This window comes from Trachinotus anak, unplaced genomic scaffold (assembly GCF_046630095.1).
Source record: "Trachinotus anak isolate AG129_WGS33_773 ecotype Australia unplaced genomic scaffold, CSIRO_AGI_Tana_v1 ptg000019l, whole genome shotgun sequence".
NCBI lineage: Eukaryota > Metazoa > Chordata > Actinopteri > Carangiformes > Carangidae > Trachinotus > Trachinotus anak.
In genome coordinates, this window is record NW_027273870.1 from 20,496,923 (window position 1) to 20,524,866 (window position 27,944).

Below are 27,944 nucleotides of genomic sequence, written 5' to 3' on the forward strand. Positions count from 1 at the left end.
TGTGTGATTACTGTGCCTGTGACAAAATCCCTCTGGGCAACAAGTATAGGAATATTCTGCCCTCTTTCCTGAATAGCTACATGATACTTACTGATTCAGTCAGATACACTGTCATCACTGTAATGACTAATACAATTGACCTGAGTATAATGTCTTTTGTTCAGGGCAGATTCTGGTGTCCAAACAAAAGCCATCTCATACTGGGACCAGCCAAGAAAAATACCCCAGTGGGATGACAGTCAATGGAGCCAAGACAGAAAACCTATTTAGTTGTATCTCTGCATACATGACAACATACAGAGGTGAATAATAGTCATACTTTAAAGTGCTTTGGATAAAAGAGCTATTTAATACAACCATTTAATCTTTCATCATACTAGATGATTAAGATATATATATTCAAATGTGTGATGTTGTTGAGTAACATTTTATTGAGTAATACTTTATGAATCAGCTTAAAATGCTGCAGTTGCAGCTGGCCAGTTACTGTTTATCTTTAGGAGTATCTTCACAACAACACAAAAGCAGTGTCTCTCTGATTGACAGTTTCAAGTCAGTTTCACTTCAGAGCACAACTAACATCAGTGGTGGGTGTAGCTGTAACCACAACCAACAATGATGTCACAGGGTTCTGGAGTACACCTGTACATCACACTGCAGCAAAGTGAGAAGTTAAACAGCTGGAGGTGTTCATTTATTCTTTCAACTCAGTGACATATGGGTTGAGGTGAAATTGGTTAGTGTTGTGTTTCCAGTGGTTAGATGACTAAAGTTGTTTTTAATTGGTTATATATAAAAAAACTAGGTTGCATCCTGATCCAGCACATCAAGTTACAGGAAGTACCACTAGAATTACCGCCTTGCAGTTGTGTGCCACCGCTACCAAGCCAAGTCGCAGGAAATATGGTCACAATATGGTCACCCCCTTCCTGAGTTACAGCATTGAATAATGGCCAGCAGTGTTTTTGCAGAACGTTATGATGTCACAGTAAAGTTGACCTTTGCCCATTAAATTGTGTCATAATCAGTGCATGAATTCACAAGTTACAGCCAAAAACATGTTTTGTGAGGTCACAGTGAAAATGGTGAAACGTTTAAAAATGGATATGGCGTTCACAAGAATGATGCGCACAGAAGGATGGACAAAGTGAAAACATAATGCTTCCAGCCACGGCCATCATTGGTGTGGAGGCATGAAAACAGTTTAAATACACAAGTTTTAAAAAGAACACTACAGTATGCGAATGCACTGTGTATGTGTGCAGTTAATGATCAGTGAGGCAATCACCTGATCTGGATGACGCAAAATCTACACTATTAGCTCAGTTTACAGTGAAATACACAGAGAGAAAAGACAGTCACTTAAAGAAGTGCAACATTTTAAAAAAGACAGATGGACACACTCAAAACATATAAGTCCACTGCTGTTGCTGTGTTTTGAATTACTAACCCTACCAGTAAAATACCATTTCATGCCTGTCAAACCTTGGCAGCCATTTATTTATAGACCTGCATTGTACTTCTTCGTAACCGTGTCAAGCATTTCAGAGTAAGTACACACCATTAATCATGTTCAGGAACACAACTTATCTGTTGTTGTGACATGTCGATCCATCCTTCAAAAGGCAAACCAAGCTCTCTGGTAAAATTGCTGATTATATCCTTATGTCCTGTGTTTGAGCAAGTTTGTGAGACAATTTGCACACCCGCTTTCTGAAAAGAAGAGTCAAACTTTCCCTTTTTTTCTGTTGGGCCAAACCTTTAAAAATGTTATTTTTTTCTCTTTGTTACTCCATCATGGTCCAAAGAATATTAAAATGATCCTTGAAAAATAAAATGTTATTGCACCCCGTCATACAAGACACAGGTGTTCCTTTTCATTCCTTTCATCTAACCACTTCTCAGAAAAGACACTTATTCCCATCTCTGTCTACCATAAGAAAACAAAAAGCAGATCAGAGTACTGTATTCTCACATGCTAACACAACATCCCTGATACAAACAACCCAGGCAGCTACTGCAATAATCCTGAGACTGCTGTTGCAACATCTGTGGATCAGTTTCTTTTCCCAACTCATCTTAATTTGATGTTTAAGTTGGTCTGTCAATGCTTGTGTGAAGAGATGTTATCTTTGGACTCTAAAGCTGGAATTTTATTTAGCCTGGAGGAACATGGAGTGCAATGAATAGAGTATGACAGAAACTGCACACTTACCTGAGACTCAAGGTCAGTCGTTCATCTTTAGCCCTCAGCAGATCACCTACTGAAAATGTGGCACTACCCAGGAAGCTGCTCTGTAGAATCAGAGAGAGAAGACAAAAGCCGGTTAACATGAGGCAAAGTATTTCAGCAGCAAGTAAACAGTTAAAAAACACAACAATATACGTCTGAACAAGTCTTCTCTTCTTTTGATTGCACCACTGAGGCATTAGAAACAGGTAAGTGTGAGACATAATGTGTCAGAAATCACTTTAAGCCCTGCAAACTAAAAAAGCAAATATGTGTGAGTTTGTTGACATGAGGCACGGGGTTGTGCAATCCACTCCCCCTTTCTGTCTCCTTTTCACCTTCTTTCTGCCCCGTCTCACTGCTTTGACAACATGTGTTTGCTGCAGGCATGATGTGAACAGGGGGTGTCAGCACACAGAAGTGGGTCATGGAGAGAGAGGTAGGGGACGAGCCAATCAGTAAAGGAGAGAGATGATCCACGTTCACAGAAAACACACACTCACACAGACACACACACACACACACACACACACTCTTATATGAACAAGTCCTACACCTGCAAGTAACATCATCAACATTCTAGCTTGTGCTGTGGGAGGGGAGGGCTAAGACAGTGCCAAGGACAAAGGCTGCTCCGAACAAAGCTAAAACAAAATGCACGTAATTAAGAACAGGTACAAAGGTGATTCCACATATTTCATCATACTGGGCATGAAAGATCTTAATTAAAGTATCTGCCACCTGTTCACGCAATCTTCTGTGAGATTCTGAGATGCCACAGTATCGTTTCCAGTCCTTTCATCTCCCAAACTTAAGTGGGGTTTTTTGTTGTACTTTTTCTTGTTTACAACAGTTCTATTGATGGTTTTTTTAAATAGTGAAGTGACAAAACAAAATGAGACAATTTGCGAACTTGCCCCAGTCTGTTCCAGCTGTGAAAGGCTTTACCTAGCATGTGAAGATTAAAAGGGACTGCCTGTTTTTTAAGGAATGCAAATGAGTTTCAGGTATTGTAAGCAAACATCAGAAAGCTACCACATATATTTTTACTCTCCACCTTATAGAGAACACAGTGCGAAGAAAGTCAGCCTGTGTAACTGGATGTAACAGTACACCAGATCAGTATTGGCCCAAGTACCTTATCAAGAAGACTGGGAATGGGATCATAAGTAGGGCTGCTTTTCATTACAGGTTAATTAGCTGACTTTTTTTTCATTTCTATGAAAGGGCACAAAATACTTAAATATAATCAGCTTTCCAACATGTATGACAAAGAAATTCAACAATTAAATTTTTGGTTGCCAATTAATATTCTATGGTTGACTAATTTATTAATCACCATTAAACAAAAACTAATTCTTATTGCAGTAGTCATCACAAATCCACATACAGTTTCCTGTCAGTGTCATAGTAAAATTCAACTACATTATACTAATTCAACAGTTACATCAGAGGGCCACCAACTCATTTTTAGTGTCACAGCAGTCGCTGAACTCATGTTATCTTAAATAAAATGATTCCAATGAGTTTCACACAGTGAAGTATTCAAGATTTCTAGATGGAAAAAGTGGGAATAATCAGGATCAATATTGTCTGAGTGGAGATATCAGGGAGGGGTGAAAAAAATCAGTGCATCCCTGCTGTGAGATACTGTAAAGAGCACAAGAAAGGACATGTAACAGTGTGATGGAGGCAGGGTCATATGGCAGCTGTGGTTAAGTAGCCATGACTGATGAGAGCAAGCACCCTGAAACATAGGTCTCATGACTGTTGCATTTCCCATTATAAAGTCATCAGATACATTTAGCTCCATGAGATTTGTTTTTGTCAGAAAATATTTTACATTGCTGTTTTAAGCTAGTTATACTAACCAGCTCTCTTTCTTTATTTTTAATTTTTTGCTATTTGGCTAGACTTTTGCCTCTAATCTTGCTCCCTCCCTCTTCTTACCTCTGCACTGCTTTTTCTCTCCCTTTTTTTGGTCTCTCTGCAGTCTTTTGTAGATAAAAAAGGGCATCCTGTCTACTGACCTTTTCTCTCAATCATTTTCTCCCTGAGCATTTTCCTGCTACCCCATACAAACCCCATATGCTTACGGCAAAATACTGCTCCAAACACATTCCCTTGTTCCAGCCCACTCCCAAGTAAGCAAACACTAAGACACACACGCATGCATGCACACATAGAAGAAGAAAGAGGAAGAGACCAAAACACAAGGTCAGTACAACAATATATAATATTGAAACATAGTCAAAGGTTTAAAAAACTGTTCAAATTTACTGAGAAAGATAAACAACCCCAAGAATCATATTCAGTTCGAGGGTTTATGCACCACAGTACATGTCCTTATGAATTAAACAGTGCCAGGATCCCCAGTAGGCACCACTTAATATGCACAACGTCATATTCTTCGGCACTGACGTATCATGGCCAATCCCTGTTTGCCCTGATAACCCAGAGCACAAGGCACAGAAGGCCATTACACACCGTGGAGGAACATTATATCCCTATGTAGCCATTACTCGCAAGCCGGTACAGAACGTCTAGTAAATGGTCTTAAAAATCCATTCCTTAGCATCTTTTTATGGCCCCTCACGATGAAGGCTTTAAAAGTAATGAAGCTCTGGAGACCATCTTCTTGCACAAGATCAAAGTGGCTATACCACAGAAAATGAGAGAAGGATAGGGGCAAGAGGAGGAGTGGAGTGAGAAAAGAAGATAAATGATGCTCTTCCAGGATCATGGAGGATTGATTATGATGGTCTCGCTCTGTTCCCTTCTCACATGCTCTGGCTCTCGCTTTTTTCTATCTATCTTCCGCCTGCTCTTGCTCATTCCCTTGACTGGTTCTATTGGGCATGCCCGTCGCGAGCTACAAGAGAAACTTTTGATCTATGATCCCCTTCAATAGTTTTCAAAAAAAAAAAAGTGACAGTTTCTTGCTGGCGAGACTGTTTTACATGAGCTCAGAGAAAAATACACATACCTAATCCAAACACACACACACACCAGATCAATCATGGACCAAAAATGAAAGACACTTGTGCAGGAACACGCAGGGTTGACATACTGTACATCTGCAGGCAACTTGTCTGTGGACCTTTGAAGGCCACAGTGTCTGCCCATCACTTGGCAGAGGTAAACGGTCCAACTCCAAGCTGTAGATCTATTGATTTTCTCCATGCCCTGGGTGACAGAGTGACACACACACATGGACACACACTAACTCTCTCTCAATCATTCCCTCTCTGCCTATCTGTCTCTCAACCACACACACACAGACACACAGACACACAGACACACACACACACACACACACACACACACACACACACACACACACACACACACACTCACACACACACACACACACAGACTGCAGAGAATACCTGGAGGAGAGGACATTCATTCAGATGCTACAGCAACAAATGACATTTCATATAAATGGCAGCAATGACACTTTTGGCAGTCGTTGAATAATATGCATCTGGCAAACATTTATGAATATTAACAGATTCATACCAAGGAGGTCAGTAGTGTCGACAGGAATACACTCCTCCTCCACCACAAATAGGGCTTTACAAATTGGCCTAATTAAGTCATTAGAGATGTCATGACATGCCATTTACACTAACATGCAAATGTGTGCACTCGTGCACACAAATTGTGGCCACAGTAAGTTAAAACTGACAAAGAGTGAGATCCCATGCAAAACACACATACAGTTTATAACACACACACACAAGGAAGTCCACTTACAGTTATGTTGCATACAGTCCTAGCAGCTGCAAACGAGTGAGCCAGTAGAGAAAAGCGCTATAGAAACAAGGGGAGGCTGACAGAAAGAGAGACAGACTGAAATAAAGTAGAGTCTTCCTCGTTCCTCTTAATTAGCTCCAGGACGGTCTTCCTACATATCTTCCTCCAGTCCTCAGTTAGGGTAACTCCATGTATATTCGCTCTTTGGAGTGCTGCAGGCAACACTCACTGACATATACACTGTAAACACACAAACACATGAAACACTCATGCACATACACACACAGACACACACACTGCAGCCTACGCCGTGACTGAGAACTGGCTAGAGTGAGCTATTGGAGCTACCGCTGTTGCTGCTGTGGCTGGCTTGACAGTAAGCGCGACCAGTGCAAGAGAGAGAGAGGGAGAGAGAGACAAGAGAGGAGGGATGGTGTCGACAAATACAAGCAGTCGAGCCAGAGAGGGGGAAGAAGGAGGAGGGCAGAACAACACAGAAGAGGAAGAGACAGAAAGGAAGGAAGACAGACAATTAATGGGTAGCGAACCAAGATAGCAACACAGAAAAGGGGAGAGAGCTATTGAAGAACATACAGGAAAAAAGAGAGAGAGAGATGGGGGGGGCGACACAGAGGCAGAGACAGAGTTGTGTGTCACACCTCGGTTGCAGCCTGTGACTCAGATGACCAACAGGAAAAGAAACACTTGTTATGGCTACTTGAATTAACATGAATTTCAACTAAACAGTGTAATGTACTGTATATGCAGAAGTGTGTTTTCATACAACATAGATGAACTTCAAAACACACACTTACATAGTTGACAATCACATAAGTGGCTGAAACACTCTCACTCTTCATATATTATAACTAACTAAGATATTTATCAACACATGCAGCTGACTCAGAGAGAAAAAAACACATCAATCCACTTTGAGTCACCAAGACAATGACGAACAAACCCACACATCAACACCAGTGACACTAAGCTTAGGGTTTAAGTATCTGGGCTCGAACCTTGGATTAAGCAGGGTTTAATTTACCCATGCTGACACAGGGGAATGAGTAATTCTGGCAGAACAAAGGACACGCTCTACACTGGCCCTTATCACCCCGAGCAGGTACACAAACAAGCACAATGAGATGTGCACACACACACTTAAGCACACATGCACGCGCACACCCACCCCATCACCTAACATTTGTAAGCACACACAAACAATTCAGTGCAAATACTCTGAGCACTGGAGGTCATGGTGATGAGGAGTCAACCTTTCTTAATGTGGGAAGTGGGGTGTGGGATTAGGGGGAGTAGGTGGGAACATTGGATTCTAAAGTGCTCTTTCTGCCTTCATTACCATGTGGATTACTGACCTGCTTGCCAAGTGGAAGCCAGAGACTGATACTGCATGAACTCTTACCTGCCAAAAGATTACCCAAGATGCTTCCTAGTTTGCTAACAAACTGGTTCTTCTAACCACATGCAACAGTATTCATGTCCATCTGTGCTGCTGCCAAACCCAAGTACATTTTTAGTTGGTTACTGCCCATTTTTTCTGTCAGTGATTACCGATGCATTTTGTGGCCTTTTTTGTGTGCACTCCCACTCTGCAGGAGCAGAGATGTATGTGGAATAACGACATGCATTGAGAATCCTAGATCAAAGCTCGTTCAAAATATGAATCAAGCACATTGAAAACAGGCATTTTTTAAAGCCCTACTTTGAAGTTGAAAATGTTTGACATATTTTAGAGCATTTACACTGCGAGTTCCCGAGGAACACACTGAGACTGGCAGGGATTGGTCTTACATTCAGCATGGAGAGCACAAGCCACCTACCGCAATGAAAATGTGTGAGGCTCCTGGCTGTAAAAGAAAAAGCCTAACTCCTCCTTAATTCCTACTTTTTAGAATTTTTTAACCAGCACTCACAGCTGCCTGAACACTATCACAGCTGTGCATGCACACACACATTATTCATGGGCCTTACATGAATCTGTAGGCAGCATGTTCATGTAAAGATCACAGAACAAATGCCCCTGGCAGCCAAAGTTTTCCTACAGATGGAAGCAGGGGATCTTAGACAACCAGTCACCCTCAAACCCAGACAAGCACAGACAAAAGCAGGTGGTTGTTTTTTTCCCCCGGGTGAGCTGATGTTCTCATTCTTAGCTGTCTACCGTCGACATTGTCCTCACATTCTCCCTGACTTATTCTTTTCATGGTTCTCTACCTTGACCTCATTCCCCTGCTTTTGATCTGTTAAAAAAGAAAAAAAGAAAAGTCTGCAGACAGACGGAGATGCAGCCAGACCTGAGCTCACCCCCCTTTGCCCTTCCTCATCTATTTCTTCATTGCATCAGCAATGGTGTTACAGTGATATTGTCTCTCACTTTTGCAAAGAAAAAGAATGTTGCCATATTGGCTTAAAAATACCACAATTTTATTTTTCTGGAAATTATGTTAAAAAAAGTGAAGGTGGTATTATATTACGTAAGAGCGTTGCATTATGGGTTGTTTGCAACCTTAATGTTGCTAGGCTAATGAACATTTCGGATGTATCACAGTTAGTAAGCTCTAAAAGGTTGAATGGAGGCATTTGATGTTTCAATTTTAAAAGAAAAAAGGTTTCATGGATGAAAAACTTCATCTCCTTGGACTTGTAGTATCTATCTCCTAGCTGGACCAGTCTGAAAGTGTTTCACATCTTTAAAAAGTCTCTTTCAAAGAGATACTGGAAAAGGGGGTCATCTTAAAATAAGGGTTGTCTTATATTTGGGCCAATACAGCAGGTTCTGCTTTTGAGATTTGATGTAGTGTTCTGCTGGATATAATCGGTTGTTCAGGGATTTTTAATTTTCCCAGTCTAACCTGTAAAGGAAAATCATAGGGAGCTTCAGATGCTGTGTACTTCTTGTTATGTTACGCACGCTGGTCCTGAGGCAGCATGTGCACTTCAAGCAACGCGAGGCAGCGTAATAATACTGATTTGTATTTAGATACAAAATACTTTGATGTGTTCTCCTAGAGTTTTTTGCCATTAGATGCCTTATTAATCGTTGGTACTATTTTTGTCTGCTTTATGAATAACTTTTGAAATGTATCAAAGACATCAAATGCACCTACTGTAAAACTCATTGTGCAAACATGAGACAGAAACAGGAGAGACGAAAGCCTTCTGGGTCTGGTTTTGATAAAAAGAAAGCAAAACTTTAATCTTTTTCAACTCTAGTAAGATTACTGAGTGTAAAATCATGGGAGTGGGCTCGTAATTGGCATAGCTTTCCATGAGTTAACTACTGTGCTCACTTAATTCAGTGATAATTCTTATCTCACAGTGGAGTCAGACAAGTGCAAATTACCATGAGAACACATGGAGGATTTAAGAATAATCCTTATCTAAACTAAATTATGAAGTGGACCATTAGGAACAACAAGAGATACATTTCTGTGTATTATAATTAAGTGCAATGTGTATAATGATCAATTATTATTATAATATTTGAGTAATGTTACAATCAGAGCTACAGCTGTGCAGTTGTGTCAATACTAAATGCATTTGGTAGTTTAATTAGCCATTTCTTTGCTGAAACATGGCCACAATGACAAGCAAACTCAAATTCAAAATTATTGTCTCAGCCCATTATACCAGCTTTGATAGTGTTGCACTGAATATCAAGTCTCCATATTTTTGGTGGCTGGAGATTTTCCATTGAATGAATTTACCAGTTTCTCTACTGTGCTATTTTTACCATTGTATATCTCCAGTATGCCAGAGCAGGATATTTTTTGGCACTGTGAAATTTGCTTTTCAATCAGATAATGCCATAATTCATGTGTTCTTCCACAGACAATTCAACAAAAATCATACATCACCTGAAAATTGTGAACTGAAGGAGGCAGTTGAATATGTTTAGCATACTGAAAATAGTTCACTAGTACTCTGATGCAATATCTTCTGCTTCTCAAAAACATTTAAAGTACTTTTCTGTGCTAAAACCCTAGGATCCAAGAAGATGTTTTTGCATCTGACTCAGAGACTTCATGAGCACTCACAGGAGGCTGGACAGCCTGAGAGGTGAATACTCACTGAAAGTTGACTGCTAAGAGACAGCAGTTTTTTCTCCAGGGGAGACTCCTTTTTTATGATTCCTTCTCCTGCAGTTACTGTAAGTGCAGAGAAATCTATAGAGCCGTGTATGATAAATGCGGCAGAGCGGCAGACAAGTTAATATCCCTCGTTCTTACAGTTTAAGGTTGCAGAGGATCTGTGATTCTCTGTCACAGATGAGGTAAAAAAACAGCGAGGGTTCATACCTGCTTACGCACATTCTTCAGCTTGTCAGTGCTTGCCCCCAAACAAGAAACCCTTCCTACCACTCTATTCATTTTTCACATCTCCCTCTCGATACGTGCTCTTGCTTACTTAAACACGTTTCGGCTACCTGTTTTTGGTGCCTGGCCAACTGTCAGACAACCCTGGTTTTCTGACCAGAAGCCTCCACGGGGCTCCAAGAATGATGAGGATGTACTTGAGTAGCATTAAACAGGAAATCAGATTCCTGTGTTCGTGTCTGTCTATCTCACAGGTAGGATGTCTTAAAGTAGAAGAAAAAGAATATCAAGTTATGACAAATGCAGCTTGCCCTTGGTACACTGGAAGCACACTACCAGCACCTCTCCCCCCACACACTCAGCTTTGGTCCATAAACTTTAATAGCTAACCCCACTGCAGACGAGGTGATAAAAATCAAGGCTCCCTTCACTCACAGTCTGTAAACATGACTTGGTAGCAGGTCCAAAGACCCCATTCAAATCCCCTCTACTGGCTCAAGTACTATATTTAAGTTACAGCACAGAAAACAAAGTTTTGACAGAGTTGCATTTTAATAGACCATTTTGTTGTCTCTGTTAGCAGGTGAGCAATCCAAACACTTACAATATGCAAATGTTTATTATCAGCTACTTACTGAGAGCTGCTATCAGCTAGACCTGACGGAGGTTGTGGTTAACAGTTTCCCCTTCTTAGACTCTGTGGTTGAGGCCCATAAATGCAGCAGTTGAAAGAAATGGCACACAGAGTAGAGAAAGGATGCACTTTTATAATTTTATCACCCACAAAACATGTTGCTAAGCTCTACATCCTGTTTGTCATATCATCTCTTTTATATTGGCTATGGCATTACTATCATGTTTTTGGTGTCTGGCATCAAGAAAACACATTTCTCAGGCAAACAATTACTGAAGGAAGCCTGTAATTTTGAGCAAAGAGTCACATTATAGAGTTTTTTTGTGTAGTAATTTCCTATCATAGCCATGGATAGAAAACAGGCAATGTGCAGGTTACAATTCCTTTCCTTTATGTCACAGCAAGAAGCTGCCAGCTCACCCCCAGGCCTATAAGGCTGAAGGCTATGCTAGGTTGCTCTCTCTACTTCCCTTTCTTTCTCGGGCATGCACACACACACGCGCACAGTAATAGTACTATAATATGCTAGCTCATGCCTGAAGTGGTTGATAGCTCTCTTCTTCAGAGAGCAGGGCTATAGGGGCTGTGAAAGTAAACAGCTCGGATCAAACCAACTCTCAGCTCCCTTTGAAGAGTTGGAGACAATTACAGAGATCAATGGTGCAGCCCAGAGGTGGTTAACAGCCTAGACAGGCAGACAGACAGGGATTGATGCCCCGTAAGATGTAGAGAGGCTGCTTCTCAATGACTTCACTGTACAGTCGAATCTGAGGCATGCTGCATCCTTGCTAAACATACATGTAGGCACACAACGAGCTTTGCCCGGCGGCTATGATACACACATTGTATCTGAGAGCATTTAGCAGTGTGGGATATTCAGAGATTATTGTGTAGATTTCACTGCAATGCAATGACTTGGGCAGATGGGGTCAAAGCTTTGTGTGGGTGAACAGCTCTTCTGGCTACATTTCTCTAATAGACTGGTAGTACTCTCATACTAATTTCCATCTTCACTATACATAAATACTGTCATCTCTTATGTGTGACAGTGCCTGTTTTCCGGTGTGTTATGGTTTAAAATGTGTGAAAGCTGCATGTTACTTTTAGCTATCTTTGACATCATTTAAATAATGACCTGAAAACTGCACTATCAAGTGTCAAATGTGAGTTTGTGTGTGTCTGTGTGTGTGTGTATTTGTGTGTGTGCGTGTGTGTGTGTGTGTCACTCATGGTGCAAGAGGTGAGCTGCGCACTGTAGCTTAAGAGCTTTGGCAGCACACTTGTGCTAAGTGTGTAGGAGTTTCAGAACAAGCTCTCTTGCCCCTTCCTGCTCTCATGAGACAACATAAAGCAAAGTCCATATAGAAACTGCAATTTCAGACAGCTCGCACCCCCTTGACTTATTAAGCAACAATATGCAGGAAAGAGTGGGAGAAGTGCAACAGCCACTAGCTATTTTTGTTCCTTAGCACACCACAGTCATATTAGTTGCCTAAATGACATATTTGCCAGTTGATGTGGAACAACACCAGCAAAAGAGCCTTTTGAACTAAATATACTGCTTATGTGAACATAGAATTTGTTCTTGGTGAGTGCGAGATGGCAGATGAATAGATTTAGAAACTGTGTTTTTTTGTTGTGTACACTCATGAATAGCACATAAGATTCTTTAAAAAAAAGATAAGATCAAAAACAAATAAATTTGTATTTCCTGGGGAGGGAAAAGAAATGCCTCTTTGAGATGGTTAATGGCTTCCCACCCTCTTTGGGTGTGCAGAGGGGAAACAATGTTGGCTGATTTCTGATTATCATATAATTCCATCTGCGCTAACAGAACAGAACAACAAAGCAGCAACAGGAACCCTTCTGCCCCACACTCATTTGCTTTTCAGTCCTCCCAGTTGAGGGGAGGAGGAGAAAAGCAACTAACTTAGAAGACAGACTGCTGTACATGTGGCAGTATCTTTTAATGTGTGCACACAGTAACGCTCTGACAGGAAAGTTATGAATTGCTGTCATAAAATGCTGTATTACATTTATCTCAATTGACCAACTGCAGGGTTTTAATTGCATCCACTCTGCATGACCATACAGTGTGCTGACAACAAAACACACACGATTATGAAACCTTTTTGCCCAGAGGCTGGCACGTGCATGTGCAGACAAACAAAAACTCACACACTGTACAAGACCCTGGTCTGGCTGGCAAGTTCATCAGCCATGGAAAATAGCTGTCTACAGACACACATACACACACACAGCCAACAAGCATCAGCACTTTCCACCAGTGTCTCTCTCAAAGGAAACCATTACACTGCAGAAACCCACGGGAAGCCAGGCAGAAAGGGGATTTTCTCAAGCACTTTTTCTCTCTTCCTCTTTAGCCCTCTCCTCTCGCTCTCAAAAAAAAAAAAAAAAAAAAAACTTACGCTAAGCTACTTTTCCTAGAGAAAAAAAGATTAGAGTCAGCCAAGCGTCTAATTCACCTGTGACCCAGTAATTCATTTGTCTGATAATCTGCTATTGCAGTTGACACTAACAATCACCAATATGATGGGTAGTGAGGCATGGGAGGGTTAGGGGAGGTATGGGTTGGGCTGATTGGTGGAGAAGATATTTGATTAAATTCTCAAATGAATAATGCATTATGAAATTGATCCAGACAAATCCCACCTTGAGGAGATTGGAGTAGGATGATACAGGGAAGGGTTTGGGATAGGTTATGACAAAGAGGTGGAAAGGTGCACATCAGCATCAAGTGGTCACCTGGTGCTTGATCAGACAATATTCCAAACTCCACTTATATGCATGTCAGCTGCATGCCAATAGAAAACACTGCAAGTTGCATGCACAGTAACAGATTATGTGAGATACAGTTGCATATATCCATAACCTTTTGTCTGATGGCCTTGAGAAAGCCAAGTAACAGCAGTTTCATCTCTCATCATTTATTTGATCTATTTATTATATTTTTTAAGTTGTTTATTTGAAACAGATAATGTCAGTTTCATCCTACTGAAATTAAACACCACCTGCTTGTCAAGAGTTACATGGGAAGATAAATACCACTCTAAGGTGTGATGCAGTCCAGGCAACCCCCAAATATTCCATCCAGCTTTATCCCAGTGTATTACAGATGCTCTGCACTGATCACCCATATTATTAGTTTTATTATGCTAGCTGACATTATATCAATGGAATAATTAAAAGGATTCCACCTAATTCTGATCAACGCCATATTTCCCCTAACTGAGCTAAATTTTCCCTGCCTCCATGTCTGCGCAGTATATATGAAGCTAGAGCCAGCACCTTAGCTTAACATAAAGAACCAACGTAAAACTGCAACATGTCATTCTTACACCTTGGTTTTTGTACTGGTTAAACAAACAAAAATATAATGTGTTAATGTACTTCAGAAGTGCTGCTGGTAGACAGATTATTTTAGCCAGGATAGCTGTTTACCCCTGTTTCCAGTCTTGATGCTAAGTAAAGCTAACCAGTGGCTTGTTCCAGCTTTATTGAGAATACTAATGTGGCATCGATCTTATCTCACTCTTGATAAGAAAGCGACCAAGCACAATGTTGAATATTCCTGAAGTATTTTACTTTGTTTTGTTCTGTCTATCTTTTCAGTACACTTTTATATTTACATGTGCAAGTGGATATTGGCAGAGCTTTAATAATAGTTGCTAATAGTTTTAATAGGCATCCATGTGCACACAAATGTACACTAAAATTGGTCACCTCTTTGTTTTCTAAACTCTTATGGATGTTGCTCTTGTATTTCTGTATTCTTGTTTTTAAGCATTTGTGTACATGTGCAAGTCACACGGTACACACAGAAGTTTGCACATGCATGTTTGGAACCTATTATCAATTTTTTTTTTTCTAATCTGTCCATAAATGCATTTTTTTTTTAATCCAGTGTTACAATATGCACCAGTCTAAATACTAATGAGAATACACTTAATTCATTAGCACTGAACTCACTGTCTCCAGTGAGGCTTCCCTGTAATACTTGTATATAAATAGACCATCACTTGTGTTAACTTGTGGCTTTACCCTGGGAAGAAAGGGCGTCTCCTCATGGCAACATTGCCAGACATCTGCTCAGCAGGTTTTATAAGTAATTAGCTTCTCTGCTTAGACTTGGATGGTTGCTCTTAATGAGGATGCACTATTCCAACAACTATTTTCACGACTGAATGCATACACCCTCACAACAAAACCTAGAGTGTACTTAATTTCCAACAATTGTAAATATTCATTGACACTATGATTCACTTTATTGAAGTGCATGTCAACACAGTGGGTTGAACAATGTGGGAAAACAAAGCAATTATCTGGTGCCTTCCTATGTACAGTAAACAGGAGTTTGAAGTATTGTCAGCCAATGAAAATGATATTATTAGAGGGAGAAAGCACTTCAGAAGCTTGGCTTTGGAAAGAGCCTTAAGTGTTTTCTAACACATCACTCTAGTGTGACATGTTGAACGGGTAACAGCCTTCACATGCCATGTGAGACACATGTAGTTTTAACCTGACATGGCAGAGTGAGTGCTCAGTTGTCAATAAAAATGCTTTAAAGTGTTTAAACTTTCTATTCTCTAGGGTCAGGGACATTTATTCCTCCTCAATCGTCATCTGTCTGGCTCCAGCACTTTTACAAGTGTGCTAAAGTTAACAGGATTTTCTTTTTAATAAGAAAAGGCAGACCGAGCAGTGCTTTACAAAGCTTTGAGGACAATCTCACACTATCTGCACAGTACATGGTGAAGAAGCACTTTAATTCATTACTATGTCAAATGTATCTGTCTCATGTAAGGAAAATCCCATTCAGGTTTTGGAGGCTTGCCATAAAGTATATTCTACATCCATAATATTAAAAGCTGCCACAGATTCTTTAATGATGAGCCTGATTTGCAGGCTGTGTCTACAAATAGGACAGACTTTACCCCTATACATTTTCCATGAATGTGGCCTCTACTAATAACCACTTTCCAATTCCTTTAATGTCGCTCAAGAACTAAAAGCAAAATTCTCCTCCAGAGGTGTTTTATTTCTGCCAAAATGAAAGTTTCACCAATACTAATACCAGGCAAAACAGGGTGCTCTCTCTTTTCTTGCCTAATGTTTTATCCTCTCACCTTGCTTGTAATGGGGCATGAAATGCTGAGGCCATTGGTGATAGTAATGGGAGCAGTGTTAAAAACAAAATCTGAGGCTCAGTAATCAAGTGAATAATTAGAATGGCTGCCAGAGCACTGAAATTTGAACTTATAAAAAATAAGTTAAATTTATGGAGAATTCATGAAAGAGGAATTCCATAGACACTCTGCAATGCCTGATGGGTACTGGGTAGATAAAAGAGAGGCACTTCCTGGGTTTGGAGAGGCAAGTGGAAGTTCACAGAAGCGTAATTGTGCAATCCATCAAATGCATTTTTTTTGTTGCCTGCCTGAGTGGAATGTGAAATTAAATTCACATAAATGAGCATAATTTATGGCCAGTTGGAATGGGCAGAATGTGAGAGTGGCGCAAGCAGGAACTTCTGTGTACAGTATATCAAATTATAATTGCTGAAACTACAGCACTTTTCCCTGGCGAAAGTGAGGGCATTAGTACACATCATAGCTGTGTGCTGAAAGCCAAGAATTTCTCATACACACCCATAAGTGATGCCTTTAGCCACCTCTGAAATTCTCAAAGTTGTCTGCATCTCTGTGGCTCACTTGCTATTGCCATGATTGACAAATGTAATCATCTGTCACCAACCACAGATCTCACTCATCTCTGTTGTGACAGGGAGAAGTCACATCCGTGCTAACTTTTCACAGTTGCTTTCACAAGTTTCTGGTTCACTTAAAGATCAGGGCTCGCTACCATCATGCTACAGAAAACCCAGGTAGATTTAACTATTATGTATACTTTGATTAAACTCTTTATACAGAAACCAACCATCAGTGTTTTCCTTATATTATTAGTCTTAAGGATGGTCACTGGTTTGATCCCTGAACCCAACGGGATGAAGCTGGGAAAATTAAAAGAGCAGTGCTTGGCCTTTCATTACCACTGCGGTGCCCTTGGACAAGACACTTGTCCCCAACTACACCAATGAAGCTCAGACTATCGGACTTGTGTGGGCAGCTGTGGCCCAAGAGGTAGAGCAGGTCATCCATTAACTGCAGGGCTGGTGGTTCAAACCCCTTGATCAAGACAGTAAACACAGAGTTGGTCCTGATTGTCATTGTGTTAGATGAATGAGAGGGAAATTGAAAAGTGATTTGTCCATTAAAACCACAATATGTAACATTTTTCAAACAGTTTTTTGCTGAAATATGCTCCAAAACATATCTTAATGTATAAAGGTGCTGTCAAAGACTGATGGTGCTGTCTGTGAACCAGACTCATTGATCAGCCTTGGTGCAGTGCAGACATATTCCCCTCTAAAGTTCCCCTCTGAGAGCCTTGCCCTTCTAACCAGTCAGAGAAGGCCAAAGTCAGGGGTGGGATCTCACGAATGTCAGTCAATATGTGAACGTGCTTCTGGTTCTCTGCTCCTCTTGCATTCAGGCTTCAAGCTGGTATAAGCTGCTGTCAGATGTCACTATGGATGACTCACAGGCTAACAGGCTCCCGATTCCTGCTTTAGCTAAGACAGCGTACTAGCTTGCTGTATAGAAGTTACATATTGTAGCTTTAAGGAAGGAAAGCATTATATAAGTGCAGTCCATTTACCATTTACTATGGTTGTACTGGGCAGCTTCTCTGTGTTTCAGTGTGCGGCTGTTTGACTATAAACAAGACATTACTGAAAACTAGAATTACCAACTGCCAAGACTAGTTTCAGATTACATCCCTGTTTATCCAGTCTTAAAATATTAACCATTTGTGAGAAATTTTGTCATAATTGCTGTGTGAAGTCTTGAATAATGGTGAAAAAGTGTTTTGTCAGGTCACACTGACCTTGACCACCAAAATCTAATCAGTTCGTCCTTGAGTCCAAGTGAATGTTTGTACCAAATTTGAAGAAATTCCCTCAAGGTGTTACAAAGATATTGTGATCACAAGGCCAAAATCGCATTTTGTGAGGTTACTGTGACCTTGACTTTTGGCCTTTGACCACCAAAATCAATTCATCATTGAGTCCAAGTGGACATTTGTGCCAAATTTGAAGAAGTTCTTTCATAGCGTTACTGAGATACCGCGAATGAGACGGGCAGCCTGAAAACAACATGCCTCTGTCTCTGGCTGTCGCCAGCATGGAGGCATAAAAAGAGCTGTTTTTATTGACCAACCTGAATGAAAAAAACTTAAAACAATGCACATTTTCTGATACTTTTTATGAAACAATATTATGATGAACATGCCAAACATTAATGTTATGAGGATTAATAGGAATAATACTGCTTAGATGACTAAAGACAATGAGATAATCCTAGAGGAGGCTCTAGATACAATATATCTGAGAGAGAGGGAAAAAAAGAGCAGATCTAATCTGATAAGGCAGGGCATGCTGTTATCTTTGACATTTTAATGTGTTGTGTTGACACAACACTAATTGGACAAGAAAGTATGCATCCATTGGCATGGCATGCACCCATTAAAGAAGTAGACCTAACACTTAAAAGAGCAAAATGGTTTTATACTGCCCATAGCCAAAGTATCAGTACTATTAAACTATCTTCAATTTTCTGCTTGGCAAGACTGCCAACAAGTGAGTGAGCAAGAAAGAGAGAGGGGTCACTAGTTTGAGTAATTTTAGTATTGCTGACTTGAACAGCAGTACTTTTCAGCACTTGTGACATTGGCTGACATTGCCACAATGATGGTGAAGGAAGCAAAGTGGCCATCAGACAAGAGACAGTCCTTATCTGAGGACTGTTACTCTCATAGGTTATCACTGCTCGGCTGTCCACCCAATCACTACCAAGACCTTTCTTGGATATCTCTGAGATTGGTTCTTGTAAAAGTATGTTTGTGTGTGTGTGTGTGTGTGTGTGTGTGTGTGTGTGTGTGTGTGTGTTCCCTCTAGCTCTCTCTCACCGTCTGCTCTGTCTCCCTGTCTGCTTCCATTTCTCTCCCCCTCTCCATTTCTGTGCACTTACACAAAATTCCCACCACATTGACACTCATCCAGCTAAAAGCAACTGGCTATGCCAAAAATATGTCAAGTCACCTCTTTTTACACATCATGATTATTGACAGGGCAGGATTAACTGAGGCCGGGATTCTCCATACTTCAGCAGTTCATAATTGGAGCGACAATTCACCATGGAACAGTGGCTGCTCAAACAGCCTCCTGAGATGTGGCCAATATCTGCCAGTCAAACAGTCTTCAAATCAGGTAGACAGCAGAATAAGTGAATCTGCAACAATTCAACATTGGGGAGTGACTGAAAGCAGGCACAATTGTGTATCAAGTAATGTCAAATTGCTTGCTTTTGATTCTAGCATGTAAGTTATGCACATTTGGACATTTTTTAAACATCAAATCTAAACTTTGTCTCCACCAAGGCCTTACATTCCTGAAAAATTCCAAACACAAAGTGGAAAATACGTATGATAAATGACTTAAATGGTAATTCATTACAACTCCATGAAAGTCAAACAGACCCTTGCACACAGCGCAAAGGTAATTTTTACAGCCTACATAAAATGACATATTTCTCAAGCAAAGTCATCTATATACATGCCAGACCACATCTGGTGATAAAAAAAAATAGTGGGTTGGCTGTTGCCAGACTTCTTTCTGTCTAACACTGTTTCCCAACTGATAATTCAAGCAAGTTCAATCTAGTTTTTCTATGTGACATTTGAAATTCAAAATAACACACTATTGTGACTCATATTGCACTCACAATATCACACACCGCACACACGACCTGTAGTAAAATATATGTTTTTAATTGCGTTGCTAGTCTCTGAGGGGCAATATATTTACATTGTTGCTAGTTAATATACAGGAGTTCACTCTGCTAGCAAGCAGATGTGGCGTACATATTTGGAACAACAGCGGCTAAAACAGAGCTTTGCTGGATGTGACTGCATAGTTAGTAGATGTATTCTTCCTTACAATACATTAGGTGAAAGTGGTGGTATTTCAGATAAGTAGAGAGCTGTAATGACTTCCCCTTCAGGATCTTGCTGTACACCATATGCATTCTGTGTATTTGCTCACTGATAATGAAATGCTTCCAGGGGACAAACAACTGGAGTGAGGCCATCATTTTCCTGGTTTCTGCCCCCAAGTCACTGCTGTAATTATATAGGTAAACAGAGAATAAACAGATTCAAAGCAACTTAGACTATGCTAATTATTTCTATGACTTTCACATTTACAGTGGCTTCAGAAAGTGTTCAGACCCCTTCACTTTTTGCACAGTTTGCAGTGTTTCAGATTTTATAAAAATTGATAAAAATGACCTCTTTGCCCATTAGTCTACACCGAATAAACATTAAAACATGTCTTTACAATTTTCTGAAAAGGTATTAAAGTATTCAGACCATCCAAAACTGAATAACCAGGCAAAAACGGTCAGGGAGATGATCCAGAACCAAACAATGACTCTAACAGAACTTCAGAAGTCCTCTGCAGAAATGGGAGAACCTGCTGCAAGGACGACCATCTCAGCAGCCCTCCATCAATCAGGTCTTTATGGTAGAGAGGCTAGACAGAAACCACTTTGAGTAAAAGGCATATAACAGCCTGCTTTTGTCTGCCAAACAGCAGTTTAAGGACTTAAAGCATGAGAAAAAAGACTCTCAGGTCTGATAAGGCAAAAATTGAACTCTTTGGGCAGAACATCAAGCACTATACCTGATGTACACCAGCTATAGGGGGACTTCTCAGCAGCATTGGCAAGGAGACTGGTCAGACTTGAGGGAAGGATGAATGCAGCTAAATAGAAAGAGAAGAGGAAATCCTGCTCCATGTGACCTGAGATGGTTCACCTTTCAGCAACAAAACAACAGGGAGCAAACATCCATGACAACGCTGAAGAGGCCCAGTCAAAAGCCCAGACTTAACCCCTATGGAACATCTGTGGAATGACCTCAAGATGGCAGTTCGGACAGAATGGGATTAACTGCCCAAATCCAGGTGTGCAAAACTTGTTGCATCTCACAGCCCTTTTAGCTGTAGTTGTTGCCAAAGGAGCTTCTACAAATTACTGAATTAAGATTCTGAGTACTTTTTGTGAACGAGAGATTTTAGCTTTTGATTTTTAACAAAACTTTCAAAACTTTCTATATACATTTCGCTTTCACTTTGTCACTATGACTTATTGAGTGAGATTTGCAAGGAAATAAATGATAATTTAAAAAATTAAATCTAAAACACAAAAAAATGTGCAAAACATGAAGGGGTGTGAAAACTTCCTGAAGCCACTGTACTGTAGTGTGTAAATGTATGATGTCAGAATAAATTGGAGGATAACATAATAAGAACCAAATTTTATATGAAAGGCTTTAAAACCTAAAGACATCACAATGTAACAGAGCATCTGAAAGAAATAACAGTGTCAGATTCCAATCTAAATTCATCCCTAATTTGATTTCCACAAAACAGCATGTTCTTTCAACATGGTGAACAGTGTTCACCGCCCCTGGGAAATTTTGAAAATTACATTTGAACTAGTATGAAAAGTCAAGACGGGGACCCACAGAAAAAATCCAACAATACTTCATCCTTCCCATGGTTTGGGACTCCTCTCATGCTAGCTCCATCCAATTTTCTCTCTCTCTCTGTGTGTGTGTGTGTGTGTGTGTGTGTGTGTGTGTGTGTGTGTGTGTGTGTGTGTGTGTGTGTGTGTGTGTGTGTGTGTGTGTGTGTGTGTGTGTGTGTGTGTGTGTGTCTGTGTGTGTGTGGCAAACAGGGAAGCACTTTGAGATGGAACTTTGATCAGTTCTTTCTCCATTGCCCTCCAAATCAAAGATATCTTTCTCTATCCATTTCGTGCAGGTGATGTGTGTGTATGTGTTTGTGTGTGTTCATCAGGCTGCTTGTGGCGGTCACACAGTAAAACCCCTTTGCTTGTGTTTTATTTGATTGAATACATTTTATGGCAGCTTTATGGAAATTACCGGACATGCTCCCTTTTCCTGTTTTACTCAAATGGGGTCCTTTGTTTGTCACAGTACAGTGCACATCACAGAAACCAATCAAAATTCCTCACCATGGTCAGTATTAGGAATGCAAACTGAATAGTGCATTACATGTCCATTCCAGTCTGCAGAGAGCAAAAGCAGGATAAATGAGGGTGTGATTAGAGAGAAGAGCTCTTCCAGAGGCAGCTGTGCTATTGCTTTATACCACTCAGTGACAGGTTTGCGCTGACAACAAACCACAGGTCTGTCATTAGCCATGTGTCTTCGAGCCTCTTCACAGAGGTAAGTGAGCACAAATGTGATGTACCCAGCACACACAAACAATCTTATTTGCCTCTTTCATATGCTTTTAACTGAAGGCTCTCTATTTATCTTACCTCTCTCAGATGAGCCTTGCTCTGATTTCTGATCAACTTTGAAGATAATGACTGGCTACTGAGATTTAATCCAAAAGCCTTAAATGGTTTGTCTGACCACTTATTCCAGTCTCCAATGCAGGTAAAAGCTTGCAGAGTCTTCCCCAAAAAGGCTTGAAGCTGTGATTACTGTCAAAGGAGCTTCTACAAAGCACATTCTGAATACTTTTATGAATAAGAGTGTGATTTGTCATGTGATTTTTGCTGGGGTCTGTACCAAACAGGCATGTTCCTTTACATGTGGAGAATATGATTTGTAGACCTCTGTAGCACCACAATGCTTAATTTATAGTATGTTGTGACACATTTGACCTTGATTAGAACTGCTATCCTCTGGATATTGCACATGGCCATATTGTGATTTTGATAATATTTTGATTCATTGTTTGGCCCTACTTGAAACTTACTGAAAGTTTGTCCTCTTCAATTCCAGACGTAAATCTGATTTTGTTTGCTTTGTATTATGACAGCCAGAGATTGTTTCCTCTCATTGCTCATTTAAACAATGTTCAGAGACAAGGTGCAGCAAATGAGTTAAGCTTTGAAGCATCTTTGTTTTGGCTGAGCTTGTGATACATTTGCTTTAAATGAAGTGATCTCTGTAAAGTATAGCTCTTTTCAGCCACAGTGAATATTTCTTGATTCAGTGATCAGAATGTGAGCTGAAAGGGAATTTATTGCACCTGGGAGCCATTCAAATTGCAGTTGAAGGTAAGACATCAGTGACAAAGAAAGGCTAGCCTGTCATCTTTTGACAATTAGAGCTCGGGGGGAGGAGGTGGTCACTTACACCTGAGAGATATCTTGCCCGGTCGTACTCTTCTCACACCTCTACCCCCTCACTTATCGTTCTCTCTGCTCTGTGCATGTTCTCAAATATTCATGACCATGCAGCCAGTGTCATCTTAGAATATCTAAATGGGAAGCCCAAGGCAGAAGGGAAATCATCCTACTATGAAATTCTGCGGTCCTCTACAAATGTTAAAGCAGTCATCTATAAACCGCGCTCCATCAGTTTCCTCCCCCTCAGTGTTTCAGTTTCATCCCCTCTTATTTCCACTCCAAAACTCTTATGGTGAATAGACAGCATGATACATCAGATGAAATAGTTTCATGCAAAGTTTTTAAATATATCTATGTTTAGTGGTTATCATGTGTACTATCTGCTTTCCATTGCAGAGAATCAGCTCCTGGCACAACATCTGCTACCGAAGCTGAAAGGGGTATTTAAAACTTTTGACAGCTGATTTGTAAAAAAACATACAGACACACAAAACACAGCAAACTGCTCATGCTTGCCCTATCTAAAAAAAAAAAAAAAAAAATTAAATGACTGAGCCTTGGCTGAATGATTCCCGATCTGCCACTTAAGTGGCTGGGGGCTGACGCATTGTGCCAGCTCATGTTCAGGGTCATGCCTGTGTCACTTAAAGAGTCTCTAATGAGACCCAGACAAGCACGCTGTGCCCAGCAGAGCGGAGCTGAAAAACCTAAAAGCCAACCACAGCACGAGAGCACTGGTGCCAGAAAAAACAGAGTGGAAACAATCTTCAAATACTGCTGGGCCACTACATGAGGTCTACTAAGAGAAAGGAAGACATGTTTTTGACATGCCTAAAAAAAATCCTGATCCAGCTAATTTTTTTGAAATTGAAATGGTCACAAAGTTGTGATGCAGCTCATCATTCAAAATGTTTTCCTTTGAAGGATGTGGGGTGTGTGAAGTTCAGTGAAGACTTTGAATGGCTCAACAGGACATGTCCTGTAAGTCTGTTGGTTGAGCCTTAAGCTCTAAAATCAGAGTTTGAGAAATATTGTGGTATTGCTGTGATATTCTTGACAGACTGGCAGGAGCTACTGAGAAAGCTCACTCACAGAGAGGGACAGTGTGAGGGGCAGCATGTAAGACATTCAAAACCCCAAATTACAAAGGAGTTGATCAAATAAAATACCTCATTCAGTACATTAAATTACTCTGGACAGCACCTACCTAGGAACATTAACAGTTTTTTTGTTTGTTTGTTTGTTTTTTTCTGAACAAAGCTGTTGTTATACACTTGAATTTATTTATACTTGATTAAGTGGTAAATATTTTACGATATCCAGACAGCTTGCCTGGACATGTGTTCAAACATGTAAAACCTTCGATGAGGGCACATTGCAAAACGCAAGAAATAGTCCCAGGAAGGAGGTGGGGAATAAATAAGGAGGTTTATACAGGATAAGCAGTATTCAGTGCAAACACTGAAATAAACCAATTCCATTCCAAGCTAATTTTACCTGGGCAAGGCTGAATTATAAGAGGCAAATGCATCAGAATTTTTTTTGTAGCCTTCCCCACATCTGTGCTTCGACACAATCCTGTCTCTGAGCTCTGTGGGCAGTTCCTTAGACCTCATGGCTTGGTTTTTGCTCTGGTATGCATCGTCAGCTGTACGTGTCAGACACGTATTTGCCTTTCCAAATCATGTCCAATCATCTGAATCTGCTACAGGTGGACTCCAACCAAAGTATAGATACATCTCATAGATGATCACGAGAAATGGGAGGCACCTGAGCTACATTTCATAGCAGTGGGTTTGAATATTTATGTCAATGTGATACAGTTTTTTCCATTTTGAAGGAATTTGCTAAAATTTCTAAAATCCAGTTTTGACTTTGTCATTATGGGTTAGGAGTTCATTCTTCAGGAAAATGTTTTCTTTATTTTTAGTAAAAGGCTTCAACATAACAATACTTTCTTAATACGTTATGAATGTGTGCAACATGATGAAACTAAAATAAAAGTTAATATAAGCTACTGCTTACTACTGCAGTTTTTAATAATTTAATTTGTTGAAACTGGGCACAGGCACAACAGCAAACCTGAGGAACATACTCAGAACCAATTTTGCAAATTTAGTGAACAAAAGTATCCTGGCACACCATGACACAATCAGGGAAGAAGCTGGAGCAGGATGAACACATTATTAGCTGGACAAATGTATGCAGGTTATTTTAGAGGATAGAACTTGCACAGGTAGGCTTCAGCAATATAACCTATTGGACAATAAAAATGTGTATTATGGTCTGCTGCCCATATGTTTTTCAAATCAAATCATATTGTATTTCCAGTATTGCATATTCTGTATGAAAAGTCATAGTCTGGTTGTTAACATGACAACATGAACTGACAGCTTCCCATAATAATCCCAACGACACAAATGAAAATATTATTTCAGTTATCCAGAGGAACTGGTATTTGAAGCTGCTTCAAGAAAAAATGTCCCGAGATATTGGAAGGAGCTAAGGACACATTCTGAGGATGCCTCCTCTATTCCAAATGATTTCACTCTATAAACAAGGAATATGTGCAGAGTGGCACAGCAGTCTGGTGTTTAGAACAACACAGAGGGCCATCTACATATTTTAGAAAAACTTGGTGTGAGATCTGAAAATCAAAATAATGAATGCAGATACATTTGACCTGCGCATAACATCAACCATCAAGGCGTTCAAATAACAAATTCATAACCACATTAAATTTGCACTTTGATGTACACACATTCAAATATGCCTAATATGAAAACTGGATATAGAAATAGAATGCATAAAACTCAAAATGCATGAAAAGGTTTAAGAGTTTTTGGAGAGCATGGTATGGCTGTATTTGTGAAACTGCAGGTGGAAAAACAGCATACATTTTTAGGCTAAAATTAGTAACAAATTGTACAACCCAGCCACTGCATAAGGAAATCTGAAACAGAGCACTTGATGCACCTGACAAAGAAAAACAATGCATTGTGCATAATGAATGCATCCCTTCATACAGCATTAATTTTACTAACTCATCTAAGGTCTGAGGTTTATTAGCTTTTTATCCAATCAGTATCCAGTATCCGGGTAGTCATGGAATTATTGTTAGTGACACCTGATACACACAACCCCGACACCCGATCTGTGTTTTCATTTTAATCTGTGAAAGTGACGATAAACGCAGGCTAAAAATGAGACGCTGCTATCTGAATATTGTGAATATCTTCCTGCTGCTCTGAAACAAAAAGTGCATGAGACTTTTCTTAGTTTTGAGACCTGTCAAATTATGCTAAGCAGTTTTAGTTTTAGCTTGTTCCTACAAATTTGAAAAATGGGAAATGGGATATATTTTACACACACACACACACACACACACACACACACACACACACACACACTTTGTTATGCTGCAGCCAAAAAAAAAAAAAAAAAAAAAAAATCACATATTCAGAGGGAAAACTGGAATTCTAAGCGTCATGTCTGGTTTCCTCCAGACGTGACAGTTGTACACCAACTCACATATGGGAACAAAATGCTAATACTGTAGAGCGGACTCCTGTAATGTAGTCCATGCTCATCATTAAGCTCATGAATGTTTCATTCATTCATTCAAGTTATGACAAATTAAGATGGGGTGCTTGATTAAGATCATGCATACATCCACGCTAAAGAGTCTTCTCTAAAGTCTGTTTAAAATGTCTGAATTTGAGGGCTTGGCCCATTCAGATTCTATGTCTGGCTCTCTTCCCCATTCCCACTGATGTACCGGCTGGTTTTCCCAGGGGATCAATGCCAAAGGACGGGCTGCCATGCTCAGATGCTCATCGAAGGCTACACACCCTTTTCCTTTAAAACTCAAGGCAAAGGTCTTGGTCTGAGACTGACTCAAATGAATAATTACTACCATAGTGCCATAATTCACTGCCTGCTATAATTCACTCTTTGCACCTCCGAATCTGTAGGATAAATTTAAATATAATGAGATTCGGTAGCAGATTTCTCACAGCTTTTCATGTTCATTCCCTGTATAGTTTAAAGCGCAGTGCTGCACAGCCAACACTTGAAAGATGACTGCTTCACAACTGTCTTTGAACGCATTCTCATCATTATCGCTGTCTCACGCACTGGATTTTCAACATGCAAACATACAACAAATATACACATACACAAGAGTAAAACAACAACTATTTACTCACTGATTCCTGGCTCTTGTCCTTTGCATCATACACAGTGAGCTTGACTAGTGTCTCTGGGCTAGCAGGATGCTCTGAAGGGAAGGTCACCCCCGTCAGAAATAGTGGGTCTTTGTTTGCCTGTCAGAAAAAGGGACAACACAGAAAAAGGTTGAGATACTGTATGTGTGTTTGTGTGCGTGTACATGTATGACAGTGTGTTTCCTCATACACATTGATACTGCAGCACACATGTTCATGAATAAGCAGGAAGCCAAAGGGAGAAAATGAGAGGATGGGGCTTAGGTGGTTAAATGAGCCAACAGCTGGGCTCAGTCTGTCCTCTGTCCTCTGTCCTCACGGCATCTCTTCCCTTTCCCCTTGCCTCTCCTGCAGCGTCTCCTGGGCACAAAAAAGGAGAAGATAGAGCTCTCCCTGGTGGGTCTACCTGGAGCTCTGGCATAACTACAGTCTCCCAGCTGAGCCCGTAGGCCA

At 40.3% G+C, this 27,944-nt stretch overlaps 1 protein-coding gene across 18 annotated transcripts in view; it reads right to left on the minus strand.

The window, feature by feature from the left end:
• inpp4b (inositol polyphosphate-4-phosphatase type II B) overlaps nucleotides 1–27,944 on the minus strand; it is a 224,756-nt gene that overhangs the window by 83,044 nt on the left and 113,768 nt on the right. For 13 of the 18 annotated variants that reach the window (XM_071504372.1, XM_071504371.1, XM_071504364.1 and 10 more), the window contains 2 exons: nucleotides 27,474–27,590; nucleotides 2,216–2,295 (listed from right to left, as the gene is read on the minus strand). In XM_071504372.1, the coding sequence (XP_071360473.1) occupies nucleotides 2,216–2,295; nucleotides 27,474–27,590 (197 nt within the window). Of the gene's footprint in view, nucleotides 1–2,215; nucleotides 2,296–5,300; nucleotides 5,587–5,989; nucleotides 6,384–10,078; nucleotides 10,278–27,473; nucleotides 27,591–27,944 lie in introns of those variants that run through there. The other 5 variants (XM_071504379.1, XM_071504378.1, XM_071504380.1 and 2 more) reach the window with 5 other exon arrangements.